We start from the raw sequence: 12,493 nt of genomic DNA on the forward strand, positions 1-12,493 counted from the left end.
GTACAGAACTCTGCACATAAGCACTCAGTAATCCCACTGATGATTAAACTAACTGAAGTGAATTTTTTCCACCATTCTGTGAAATATTATGAGGTCTTGACAAAGACAAGGCAAAGAAGGCCCGTGACTAGTGTACTCTCAAGGGCAGGGTTTGGGCTAGAAATCAGCATTTTTCACTTGCTTACCTGATTGAGCCTCCACTTCAAGGGCCAATTATTGCCAAGTATTCACTCCTTCCACCCATTTTTCTGAAAGGCCACTCATGTGCACTCAGTTAAAAGCCCTGGAGAAAGTGAAGGATAATTGCAGTATTAAGGTTTAGCCATTAAATGGCACTTGGTATTTGCAGAATCTTTACAATCATTTATTAGTCAATCCTTACTTTGACCTTTACAAATAGGGCCCTAGGTATAATGATTTACAAGAAACAAAACTGAACCAATGAGACAAGTGGAGATTAAGAACCTACATATCCAGTTAACTCTTAGAGCTCCAAAGAGAAGAGTACCTCTCAGCGAATTGCCTTGTAGCCTTTTTTTAAGGTATGTGTTAGGTGCTTACTACGTGCCAGACGCTGTACTAAGCACTGGGGCAGATACAAGCTAATCAAGTTGGACACAGCCCATGTCCCACATGGGGCTTACAGCTTTAATCCCCATTTTACAGATGAGGTAACTGAGTTACAGAGAAATTAAATGGCTTGCCCAACATCACACAGCAGACAAGTAATGTAGACGGGATAAGAATCCAGGTTCTTCTGACTCCCAGACTCAATCCCAGCTCTGCCACTTGTCTGCTGTGTGACCTTGGGCAAGTCACTCGACTTCTCTGTGCCTCAGTTACCTCAGCTGTAAAATGGGAATTAAGACTGTGAGCCCCACGTGGGAGTACCCGGTTACCTTGTAACTACCCCAGCGTTTAGAACAGTGCTTGGCACATAGTAAGCGCTTAACAAATACCACAATTATTATGTTCTATCCACTAGGCCACAATCCTCCTCCGAAGGCTGCTTAGATCAGACGCCTCTAAATTCAAATAGTCTCAGGTAGTTTCTCTCTCTTCTTCTGGTATTTGGAATATGTATTTGTTAAATCGTATTTGCTAAATACGATTGAATCAATGAATGTTAAGCACTTACTATGTGTCAAACACTGTTCTTAGTGCTGGGGCAGATATGAGTTAATCAGATTAACACAGCCCTTATCCCACATGGGGCTCACAGTCCAAGTAGGAGAGAGAAAAGGTTTTGAATCCCCATTTTATATTTGAAAAAACTTTTGCACAGAAGCACAGGGAATATTCAACCCCCCATCTGTGTCTGCTTGGATGCAGCATGTGACATTATAGTGAATTTTTTTGCCAATAATAAAGAGTTTTTAACAGTTTCTCTAAGCTGTAACTTCACACCCATGAAGGACTCCAATTCAATTTCCAGCCTTGTCTGAATGGAAAATATCCACCAAAAGAAAAAAAGACAGCAACAGAGTGAGCTGAGCTAACTATACATTGACTCCATGTCTCTGAACAAAAGAGGGTTTAAATTCGATTAAAGTGAAAAGTTGTTCCGGTTAAGGACACTAGAATGGTGGTCACCCTGAAGATGATATCACGGTAACACTTTCATTGGTGAACATTCAATTCTTGTCTTTGGCTGTTGAGTATTTCTGACCCATAACAACTCCATGGACACATCTGTCCCAGAACATCCCTTCCAGCAATCATTCCGGTAACGTAGCCATAGTATTTTCTTGGTAAAGATATGGAAGTCAATTACCATTGCCTTCTTCCGCACAGTAAAGTTGAGTTTCCGCCCTCGACTCTCTCCCATGCCACTGCTTCCCAGCACAGGTGATCTTGGACTTGTAGCAGAATGCCTTTCACTCGCTAGCCACTGGCCGAGCTAGGAATGGAATGGGTAGGCCTCTGCTTGACTCTCCCTCCCATAGCCGAGACTGGTAGAGTACCGGAAACTCTCCAGGTGCCATCCTGAGAAGGGGAACATTCAATTGGTGCCACATAATTTCTCCCTGTGGATTCAACTTGGGGCTCTACACCACAAGTGAACTGTGAAGATCACAAAGTCAAAGTTGTGAACTGGTTGAAAAGCAGGTCTATGAAGGGAATTAAAATAATGAAGGCAATTTGAAAGACAAAGTAAAGCTGGAGGATTTTTCCTAACTAGGAAGAAATATTTTTTTGCAGGGGATTAAGAGAGAATGAAGGAGGAGGACTCTAGGTTAGATATACTCGGGAAAACTTCTGTCTTCAAAGACTGTGAGCTAATGGAGAAGCAGCGTGGCTCAGTAGAAAGAGCACGGGCTTGGGAGTCAGAGGTCGTGGGTTCTAATCCCGGCCCCGGCACTTGTCAGCTGGGTGACTTTGGGCAAGTCACTTAACTTCTCTGTGCCTCAGTTACCTCATCTGTAAAATGGGGATTCAGAATGTGAGCCCCATGTGGGACAACCTAATTACCTTGTATTTCCCCCAGCGCTTAGAACAGTGCTTGGCACGTAGTAAGCGCTTAACAAATGCCATCATTATTATTATTAATGGGGATCCTTCCTTTCCTGGAGAGTTCTGAAGAAGAATGAAGGCAGGCATTATTTTGCAATGGGTTAGGGGGAGGACTTACCTGGAAGTCAGGTTGCCTACGGACCTCTCATAGCTCCTTCCAGTCTGAGAATCTGTGAAAAGGAAAATCTAGATCTTAACCCTATACAAGGCAGTCCTTTATTTGAGAGATTTCAAATGCAAACAAAGAACAGCGTTTACTGCATTTCTAAATTTACACTCTTTGTACAACACATTGGTTTTGATTTTATAAAAGCAGACCTGAGGCTTTGGGTGGAGGGTGGTGCTTGGAGGGTTAAGAGGGTAGGTCGGGGTTGGAGAAGAGGAGACTGGAAATAGGGGAGGGGGATTACCTGACCTCCAGGAGAAGTCAACAGGGGCCATGAAGAGGTCCATTTTACTTCTAATGAAATAGAAGTTGGTTACCTTATTGTGGAACATTAATCCATCCATCGTATTTACTGAGCACTACTGGGTGCAAAGCACTGTTACTAAGTGCTTAGGAGAGTCTAATACAACAGAGTTGGTAGATATGTTCCCTACCCACAACGAGCTTAAATTGATGTAGCAACATTACTCATATGTAATTGATTGAGAACACAATTCCAGATAATTTTGATGAAAATAGGATAGCCAACTACTGTACCTATGAGGAAACTGGTTCTGAGTCACAATATTTTGACAGCCTGCAGTTTACAGGAATCAATAGCGTTGTAATTCTGAAGACTTCCAGATCACAGGGACACTAAGCACAGACTAATCTCAATTTAGGAGGTTGATTTAGGAGGTGGATAAACGATAAAACAGAAAAAAAAAAGGTTTTGCTGGAAGTAAAGAATTCACCCTAGAAACCTATTCGAGGCCAAAAGTCCCTACCAGTGACTCAGGTAACTGGAGTCATGCATTCTGTACTCAAGTTTCACAATCAATCAATCAATATATTTATTGAACACTCAGAGGATGCAGAGCTGGGAGAGTACAATATAAGAGTTAGTAAACATGTTTCCTGCCTACCAGGAGCTTACAGTCTAGTGGGATGTTTATTGACAAACAGTGTGATAAATAACAAAAGACTCAAACATAGGCAAAGTACATTTTCTGGGGGTGTGAACTGCTGGCATTTTGATTCAAGCACTGAGCTAGTACCTTTGTTTGAAATGCCTGTTCCCTCCCTCTATAAAAATCGCTCCATAAAGGTTGAAATGGAAGGCCTGATCCTAGAATGACAATGAAAGAGAAAAGCTGTTCTGGTTAAGAAATTTTTATTTTGTCCTTGGGGTCTGTGATGAAAGCACATAAAAGTACAAGTGGAAGAAACATCATGCCACAAAATTGCATAGAATTCTTACAAAAATGTGAATTATGCATTGGAAACAATTTGAGATTGAGAAACCAAAATATGTACATTTAAAAAGCTCAAATAGTTTGACCTATCTTTTTCTTCAAAGGCAAAAATCACAAAGTCCAATCATCACAGACAATATTCATACAATGTCCAAGAGCAACAGTAATTTCAAAGAAATGCAAGCAATATCCCTTGAGGAATCATTCAATGATGGCTTAACTAATACAAGTGTATTAATTAACATACAGCAATAATGAAAAGGTTAAATCCAAAATGTCCGGCATTTAGAACTTTTAAAATTCAGTTTATACGGCCCAAACTAAGCTATTTTCAGTAGTGTAAAGATATCTGAAGTGCACACTCTAGATTAATATCGAGTTCTATTGTCTATGACAGGAACGTCCACTGTACAGCATATCACACATTCAACACAGAAGGCAAATACATAAAGGCACAAGACTGCACATCATAAAGATTCTTTTTTCTTTTTTAAAGTCTATTTCAAGTAATATGAATATTAATAAATGCTATCTGAATCACTGGAATAGTTTGAACAATGCAAGATGAAGAGTATTACACGCTACCATACAACTGCATAAAAGTATCACTGTACAGATATAAAAAATGTGGGTACAGTTAATGGTCAAATACAAACGTATTTAAAATGGCTACAGCTGAGAATATACTGAAATCCAACTAATATCCATTTTGTATAAATAAAAGGTTATTCTGTACTTGCCCTAGACAATTTGCGGGCTAGAGTATAATCGTCTCCATTGTGATGCAAGAGTATGGATTTGGTTATTCTTAGTTTTTCTATAATTTGTATCATTTGTAATTTTGTTAAAAAAAATGCAGCATTCTATTTTGACCATTCTTTTTTTTTATAATTAATGATATTATCTTCTAAATTCAAAACAGAGTAAACTACAAAGTATTCAGTTTTCTAACTGAAAGTTGATTTTCCAGTAGTCAAAATGAAAATCGAAACAATTTTAACCAAGGTGGTAGCATCTAAATGAGTATGACTTGCCCCTTGTATCTTGTGAAATATCTTTTTTTTTTTAATTAAATGCTGTTTTCCAAGGTTTGAAATTACTTTGATTTTGACTGAAGCATAATCGTGATATTTAGTTATTGCTTAAATTTAAATAAAATAAGTTATTAAAAATATTAAACTCCTGAGGAAAAATGTGAAGGAACTTAAATGCCACTGTATAATAAAATGCTTTGCTATGCTGCTATAAAAGACAATTAATTTTATTTTCTAAATAAAAATACAATGTGATCATCTTGAAATGGAAAATTTTACCTTCAGAGTTCTCTTAAATGGGTGAATTCTGAAGATAACACGTATCTTTTAAGAAATACTGCTATAGAATGTCTTTTTAAAATCATTTTAAGGGAATCACACAGTATATTTCCTTTATGCCTCTTATAGACCACACACCAGTTATTCTTAATGTCAAGACGTAGTTAAATTATTTAATGTACATATCAAATGCAATTAATTTTTATATTATTTTTACGCTTCAAACCTTAGTAAAACAATCTGTCAACCTTAAAAAAGTCAGAATACATCGATAAACTTCCAATGCTGTATACATTTTCTGTGTAAATCTAGCAATTGCCACTAGCCTAGAAGTTGATAAAGTCAACATTCTAAGCCTGCCAAATATCACATTTTTCTTTAAAAACTATTTTAATTTGCAATGGCAGCTCCAGCAATTTTTTTCTGTGAATTTTACTATAATTTTACATGAACATAATTTAGATATTAAAATCTGCATTTTTCATCATATCTGAAAGTCGTCTTATGGGAAAGAGTGGGCTCACTGCCAATTTATAAACACACACACATATATGTGTAATAACAGCTATATACACTCCTATATATCGGTGTTTATAAATACATACTTCCAAGGATGAGTGGGGATACGTATGAATAATATATATATATATATGTATATATATCATATACATGTATATCATGTATATCACACACGAGTTTGGGGTAATCGCTAGGTAAAGACTTCAAACACCACAGATCCAACTAAAGACATTTTCAGCAGCAAATAAGATTTCAATCCCTATGAATTAACATCCTATCGAAAGAGCAAGCCACCAGTGCTTGCTAAGCAAAGGGTCAAACCATTTAATGCAAAAAAAAAATAAAAATGACAACACAGAGGTTGAGGTGCAGTTAAAAGTAGGAATCACAAACGGTTGTTAAATAGTGATGTACAATTCTGACTCTATTTGCATTAGCTTGGAACACATCACACTGGCACTTCAAACGGAAATCTGTGCACGGGTTATCTTCGAACAAGCCACGGGTCTTCATTACACATTCCGAGCAGTGCACACGGCCCACAAGTGGCCCATTTGGAAGTAGCCAACGGAAAGCAAAAAAGCCAGGATACTTATTAATTTCTCTGTTACTCCTGCACGAAGCTTCAGCATAATAAAATGAAGACTGGGAATGAAAACCTCCTCACAGCACCTGTACAAAAATGCTCCCTTTAAAAGTGTAGATGGAGAAACGGATGCTTCCTGTAACCAGAAGCTATTCACCAGCAGTTTCGCTCACAACGAGAGAAAAAAAAAGACTGAGTGATCAGCAAGCTTGCCTTTGGCCTTGCAGGAAGAGTTAGAGGGGCGTATCAAACACTTTTTCATGATTGTCTTCTTCCAATCCCTCCTCGTTTTGTGGAGGCTTATGGTTCAGTTTTCCACTGTCTGTGGCCAGAGAGGGAGGGGCAGAAATCTGCTCTCCATCTTCACTGATCTTTCCTTTCATCGCTTCCTGAACAAACTCCAGAATTTCCAGGGGGAGTCTTTTGAATTTATCTTGGTATTCTTGATCAAGTTCAACCTGCAACTAGAAAGCATAAACAAGAAAGTCTGTTTTAGATGGGTCTAGCTCTTTAACCTGATGGTGAATACCTGAGGGGAGAGAGTTTGGGGTGAGGAGATGAAAAATCAATTTCAGTGAATGTTTTATTGCCAACTTTAAGGTGTAGAAAGGCAGCGATTCTGGACATAGCTTGGTAAGTGCTGATATCAGGACTTCCTTCAAAATCCAAGAGATGAACTGAGGGGTAAGGATAAATACAGAATAGTCTATGTTTAATTGCAATTTCCTCGGAACTAGGCTACCAATGACTAGATGAGAAGGGTTCTTCCAGAAGTCAAGGTCAGTGTATGCGAAGGCGGAGTACTGGGCTGCAGACAGTGCAAGAAGTGGGGAAAGCAAACTATAAAACTTTAAATTGACTGGAGCAGAGAGGGAGAGTGAGGTGGAAGGTGGGAAAAGAGAAAAGCAACATTTGAAGGATGAATTAAGAAAGAAATCTGCAGCTTCTTTGAATTTGTCACGAAGCAGGAGGGGGAGCCGTCGGAGATCATTGAAGGAGAGTGACGTGACCATTCTAATTGTGGGTGTATTAGTTGACCTTTTTGGTGGTAGCTTGTAAGATTAGGAAAGTGTTTATTATTATCATTATTATTATTCTTGCATTTGTTAAGCACTTACTATGTGCCGGGCACTGTACTAAGTGATGGGGTAGACACAAGCAAATCAGATTGGCCACAGTCTCTGGCCCACATGGAGATAACAGTCTCAATCTCCATTTAACAGATGAGGTCACTAAAACACTGAGAAGTGAAGTGACTGCCCCAAGGTCACACTGCAGACAGGTAGTGGGGCCGGGATTAGAACCCATGACGTCCTGATGACTCCCAGGCCCATGCTCTATCCACTATACCATGCTGCTTTTCACGTATAGGTGTTAAAGAAAGTGTGTAAGATTTGGTAGTATTTAAGATAAGGAGAGGCAAGAAGCTAGTGAAGAGTGCCCAATAGTAACCCAGGCAAGAAATTACCAGGCCTGGAAAAAAACAGAGAGAAAAAGATGTCAGGAAGATTCTTGACTATCTACCATCTAGGGAATGACTATTCTTGGGCACCGGCTAACTAGGAGGGTGGGAGGGAGAGGACAATGGAGCATTCCGTGTGGTTTGGTTTGTTTTTTGTAAATTTTCTTCATGAAGCCACAGGGAATTGACTCTAGGATTGGACTCCAGTCACTCTTCTGAAGACTGCACAGTGGGGCAGCTTTACCCTCTGTGAGGGATTTACTATGGCCAGCGTGAAATGAGAGGAGGAATGATTCTCTATATGGATTTATAGAGAAGCTTGTGGCGAAAGGGCATTTTAGGCATTGAGGCCAAGTGAAAAGACCATGCTGCTGGGAGTCAAGAAAATGTGAATCTTTGGACTCGGATTCTAGTCCCAGCTCTGCTATTAGTCTGTGGTGTGGCCTGTGTACCTTCTTTGGGCTTGTTTCCTCATTTGTAAAATCAAGATAAGATTCCTGTTTTCTTATCTTTTAGACACTGAGTCCCATGTAGTACAGGGACTAGGATCCATCTGATGATTTTATATCTGCTCCAGCAATTGTCCATAGTAAGCATTTAATGAATACCAATACACATTCCATATTGTTATTTATGTGCTGAAGATCAAGACCGAGGGAGAAAAGTGTACAGATAAGAAAGGTTTTTCTTTCCTGGAAGTCTGGGAATAAGAAAAGGGATATTTGAGCTGATAGTCATAGCTAAAGATTCTAAAATTTATCCATTAATTCTGCTTTGAGTTCCCTTTGATAAGGTAAGACTACAGAGGTAGCTTAGTTTCAGAAGTATATGTGGAATTTTCTATGATTCCAACCTGTTACCTTTCAACTGACTCTTACAGAAATACTCAGGAGAAAACAATTGCTTAGGCCTGGCAGTTTACAGAGGAGAGGTTGCCAATAGGATGCCTTAACTCTCCTCAGGCATGGCATGTGAAAACACACCTGTTCCACTCAGAAAGAAAATGACTGTAACATCACCGCAACATCTACCATTCGAAATTGAGCCTCTGATCTATGTGAGCTTACTCTTTAGGACCAAGTGGAGTGATGTTTATCACCTCACGTTCAATACACGCTAAATTTCTAAGGCAGCTGTTTCCCCTTGGAGTAGCCTTTCTGAGTCTGTTATGCTGTATTTAAAAAGCAGCTTGTCTGAAAGATTATGCACGTAAACTACTTGAACTCAGAGAAAGGTCAAAGGATATGCTCACTCCATAACATACTCGACCGACACAATGAAAAGTAGCCAAATAACCACAAAATCGTGCTGTTCAGAGGGGAGTTTGTGGACCACACTGTTCCTTGATTTAGTCTGAGAGCTAACAAGTGGAACAAGGAAAAGGGGAACGAGAAGACAATGATGTGAGGAGAAAAGGGGAGTGCAGAGTTATCATATTTACATTAGACAGAGACACAGTGTGAGAAAATGATAAAAAATCTGAATGGGTACGTTGTTGCTTCAGACCACAGGGATTCTATCCAACAAAAAGAGGCTTGGAAATGAGTAACAGGATAGTATTTTAAACACAAATCAGCACTGTTTGCTTTAGGATACAAAACAGAATTGAAGGAATCAGCAGCAAGTCCATGAAGAAGGTTTACGGGGATCAGGAGCAAGTCCAAAAAGTTGCTTTGATGTCCAGCATCCTGAATGGGCAAATGCCTAGGCTAATCAACCATTGGTGATTGAGGCTTCTGAAAGGTCCTCTCCAGTGCTTGTCCCTGCTGTTTGGTGTCTGGGTCCTAAAAGCTGCTTCCAGCTTCAAAGGAGAGAGGTCAGGACTAGGGAATGGAAGTGCCCAGAAGGCTTAAGTCAGGTAGGAATTGCAGATGAATTCAGTATCCCTATGGCAGGCTCAGAGATCAGATTAGTAATGCTACTGTTAAGTATCAAGCTTTTTCCATAGAGAACTGGAAAATTCAGTTAAAAGCAATGCAGTTCCTACTGTAGACATAACCAAAGTGAACTACAGATTTGACCCTTCTCTGATCAAACCAAATAATTGGAGTCAACGGCATTGGATAATTCAGATTAAATAAATCAACTTTGAGACTTTAACGGGGGGTGGTCAGCTTCCTTGGATGAAATTAACTGGATATTTTTGCCACATCACTCCTGAGGAGATGCATATCCCTCTTCTCTCTTTCAAAACTCCCATGCTTTCTCAAAACATAAAAAGACAACCTTGCTGATTGGTTGAAATTATCCATCACTATGAGACTTCACCAAACAAGGAGCTGGAGTGAATTCAATCTATTTTTGCTCTACCACAGGGAGGAACAGAGAGGATATAAAAGACACTACGGATTAGGACGGCTGGTAGTGAGAGGGCAGGATAAGGGGCAGCCTGCAGAGAAGATTCAGCCATCCACACTATTGCCTCAGTATCTCCTCCTCCATATTCTTGCACCCTACTTGGATGGGAGAGAGTTTGGAGGTCACAGTATCATGTATGAGGCATCATGGCTGTACAGGAAGAGCATTGTTTTTTTTTATGGTCTTTGTTAAGTGCCTCCTATGTGCCAGTTACTAAGTTACTAAAATCATATCTCCCCCAGGAAGCTTTCTGACTAATCTCTTACCTCCCCTTATTTTCCCTTCCCACTCTTACTCATGAAGCACTTAGGCACTCATACCTTCCCCCACAGCATTTATGTACTTATCTTTATTAATAATAGTAACAATAACAATTATAATAATAATAGTACTGGTTAAGGGCTTGCTATATGCTAAGTACTGTACCAACTGCTGGGCTAGATACAAGTTAATCGGTCCCTATTCCACCTGGAACTCACTAAGTAGGGGGAAGTAGGGTTTAATCCCCATTTTATAGATGAGGTAACTGAGGCCTCGAAAAGTTAAGTGACTCGCCAAAGGTCATACAGCAGAAACATGGCAAGGGCAGGATTAGAACCCAGGTCCTTTGACTCCCAGTCCCATGCTATTTCCATTAGGCCTTGGAACTAACTCCTCTAACTCTTTAACTGTGGTATTTACTTCACTGTCAATCATGTCTACTTTATGATCCACATTTGAGGGCCTATTACAGTGGTCTGCCCATGGTAAACTCTCAATAAATACCAGTGAATGACTTATTGATTGATAGTACCACTCAGAATAATGGATTAAGAAAAATATTTACTGAAAATTCACTCTTTGTAACTTTGGATTTAAAATAGCAAATATTTTACCTCCGCAGCTGCTGTTCTCACACTACACTTGGAAGAAGAGTCTGCAGTTCAGATGGTTCTTATCTCTTATAATGGGAATAAGTGGGGGTCAAATATCACAAACTGGGGAAAAGCTCAAGGGAAGAAAAGCATCACCTTTGAATCTTATTCATATTCCAAGTGTTGTAGAGGCCAGTTAGAGCGTATCTGTGTTTGTTAAATTAGTTAATAAAATATTAAGCAGCTCAGACATAGAAATCTTGGTTTCAAAATTATTCTGAGCAACCCTGCTAGCCCTTGGCATATTTTTAGGCTGATCTAATGAAGTTTTACTTCCAAGAAGAGAAATAATGTGATTCTATGAAAATCAAAGTGTGCTGTCAGCCCAGTTGTCAAGGGAAATGGAGTTCACATGAAGATTTCTGTTGGAGAATCACACGCAGGAGGCCAAGACCCCTATAGAAAAATGAACCAGCAAGTTTTCCTGGTGCTCACAGTTATCTTTGAGAGAACTGGAGAGGGACAATGAATCCTCCTTCCACCCTCAACCCTCTTTTGTATTCCATGGTTGCTCTTAGCAACTGAAATGCATGGAAATGAGAAAAACAGTGGCTAGTGTGTTTCCAGCCTAAAGAGGGAAACTGTCAGAAAGGGGGAAAAAGTGTAAGTAGAATCCCAAGGATACGTAAACTGCCTTCAGGGAGAAAACCAGTCCAAATGGGAAAAATCAGCCAGCAGGAACAAAGGGGAGGGGGCAGTAGGATTATTCTATGCTACCAGAAGCTCCTGGAGGCTATGAGGGACTTCTGAAGCCCTGGAATGAGGTTTTCTATTCATTTAAAATAGTTTACCCACATGAATCAGGCAAAGAAACCAAGAAAGTTGGAGAAAAGTCCCAGCATATTTGAGTAAGCAGTCATCTTGTCTGAGTATTTATGGAGACTCCTCATTTATTTGCACACAATGGAATGGAGAGTTGTTCCTTATAAAATTTTTCAGTCCCTCACATATTCTTGGGATCGGACGAATGGGCATGTATCTATACATCAGCTCTCACACGTACATACACTGAATCACACTAATACACATGAACCCGTCCCTCATGGAGTTTATATTTTACAAACTCAGACTAGAACAGGAAGCCGCCTAAGATTATACCTCACCTAATGAATTCACTGACAGCCCTTTTCCAACCTCTTGATGACTTGGCAACCTGAGTTTGGCTAAGAGAATTTTCCTTCTCGGAGTCACTGAAGGGTCCTAGTTGTTTCTTGAGACCAAAGTAGTGTCTACTCAGAATAGGTATTTGTGGTTACATCAGGCAAGTAAACCCACTCAAGGGAAATTTTATCAGTCCGCCAATCACACTCCTCAACTTTGCAGTTATGTACATATCTTAATACTCTACTGTTTCCCCCTACGTCTAATTTATTTTAGTGCCTCTCTCCCAAAGAGATTCTAAGCTCTGTGAAGGCAGGGACCTTGT

The 12,493-nt window shown here is 39.7% G+C and overlaps 1 protein-coding gene, 1 long non-coding RNA gene and 1 other non-coding gene across 5 annotated transcripts in view; all 3 read right to left on the minus strand.

Moving 5' to 3' along the window:
• Positions 1-1,812, minus strand: part of LOC114814323 — a 42,134-nt gene extending 40,322 nt beyond the window's left edge. The window contains exons 1-2 of the long non-coding RNA XR_003762110.2: positions 1,775-1,812; positions 186-283 (exon numbers count right to left, since the gene is read on the minus strand). This is a non-coding gene — a long non-coding RNA (uncharacterized LOC114814323). The remainder of the gene's footprint in view (positions 1-185; positions 284-1,774) is intronic.
• A 46-nt stretch (positions 1,813-1,858) lies between these two features.
• Positions 1,859-1,996, minus strand: LOC114814463. Its single transcript, XR_003762256.1, has one exon. It is a non-coding gene; the product is annotated as a small nucleolar RNA SNORA7 (small nucleolar RNA).
• Positions 1,997-3,816: 1,820 nt separating this feature from the next.
• PLCB1 (phospholipase C beta 1) overlaps positions 3,817-12,493 on the minus strand; it is a 457,205-nt gene continuing 448,528 nt past the window's right edge. For 2 of the 3 annotated variants that reach the window (XM_029071936.2, XM_029071938.2), the window contains one exon: positions 3,817-6,797. In XM_029071936.2, the coding sequence (XP_028927769.1) occupies positions 6,567-6,797 (231 nt within the window). In that variant the 3' untranslated portion in view covers positions 3,817-6,566. The remainder of the gene's footprint in view (positions 6,798-12,493) is intronic. The other variant, XM_029071937.2, reaches the window with a different exon arrangement.

The sequence above is a fragment of the Ornithorhynchus anatinus genome, chromosome 9, assembly GCF_004115215.2.
Source record: "Ornithorhynchus anatinus isolate Pmale09 chromosome 9, mOrnAna1.pri.v4, whole genome shotgun sequence".
Lineage (NCBI taxonomy): Eukaryota > Metazoa > Chordata > Mammalia > Monotremata > Ornithorhynchidae > Ornithorhynchus > Ornithorhynchus anatinus.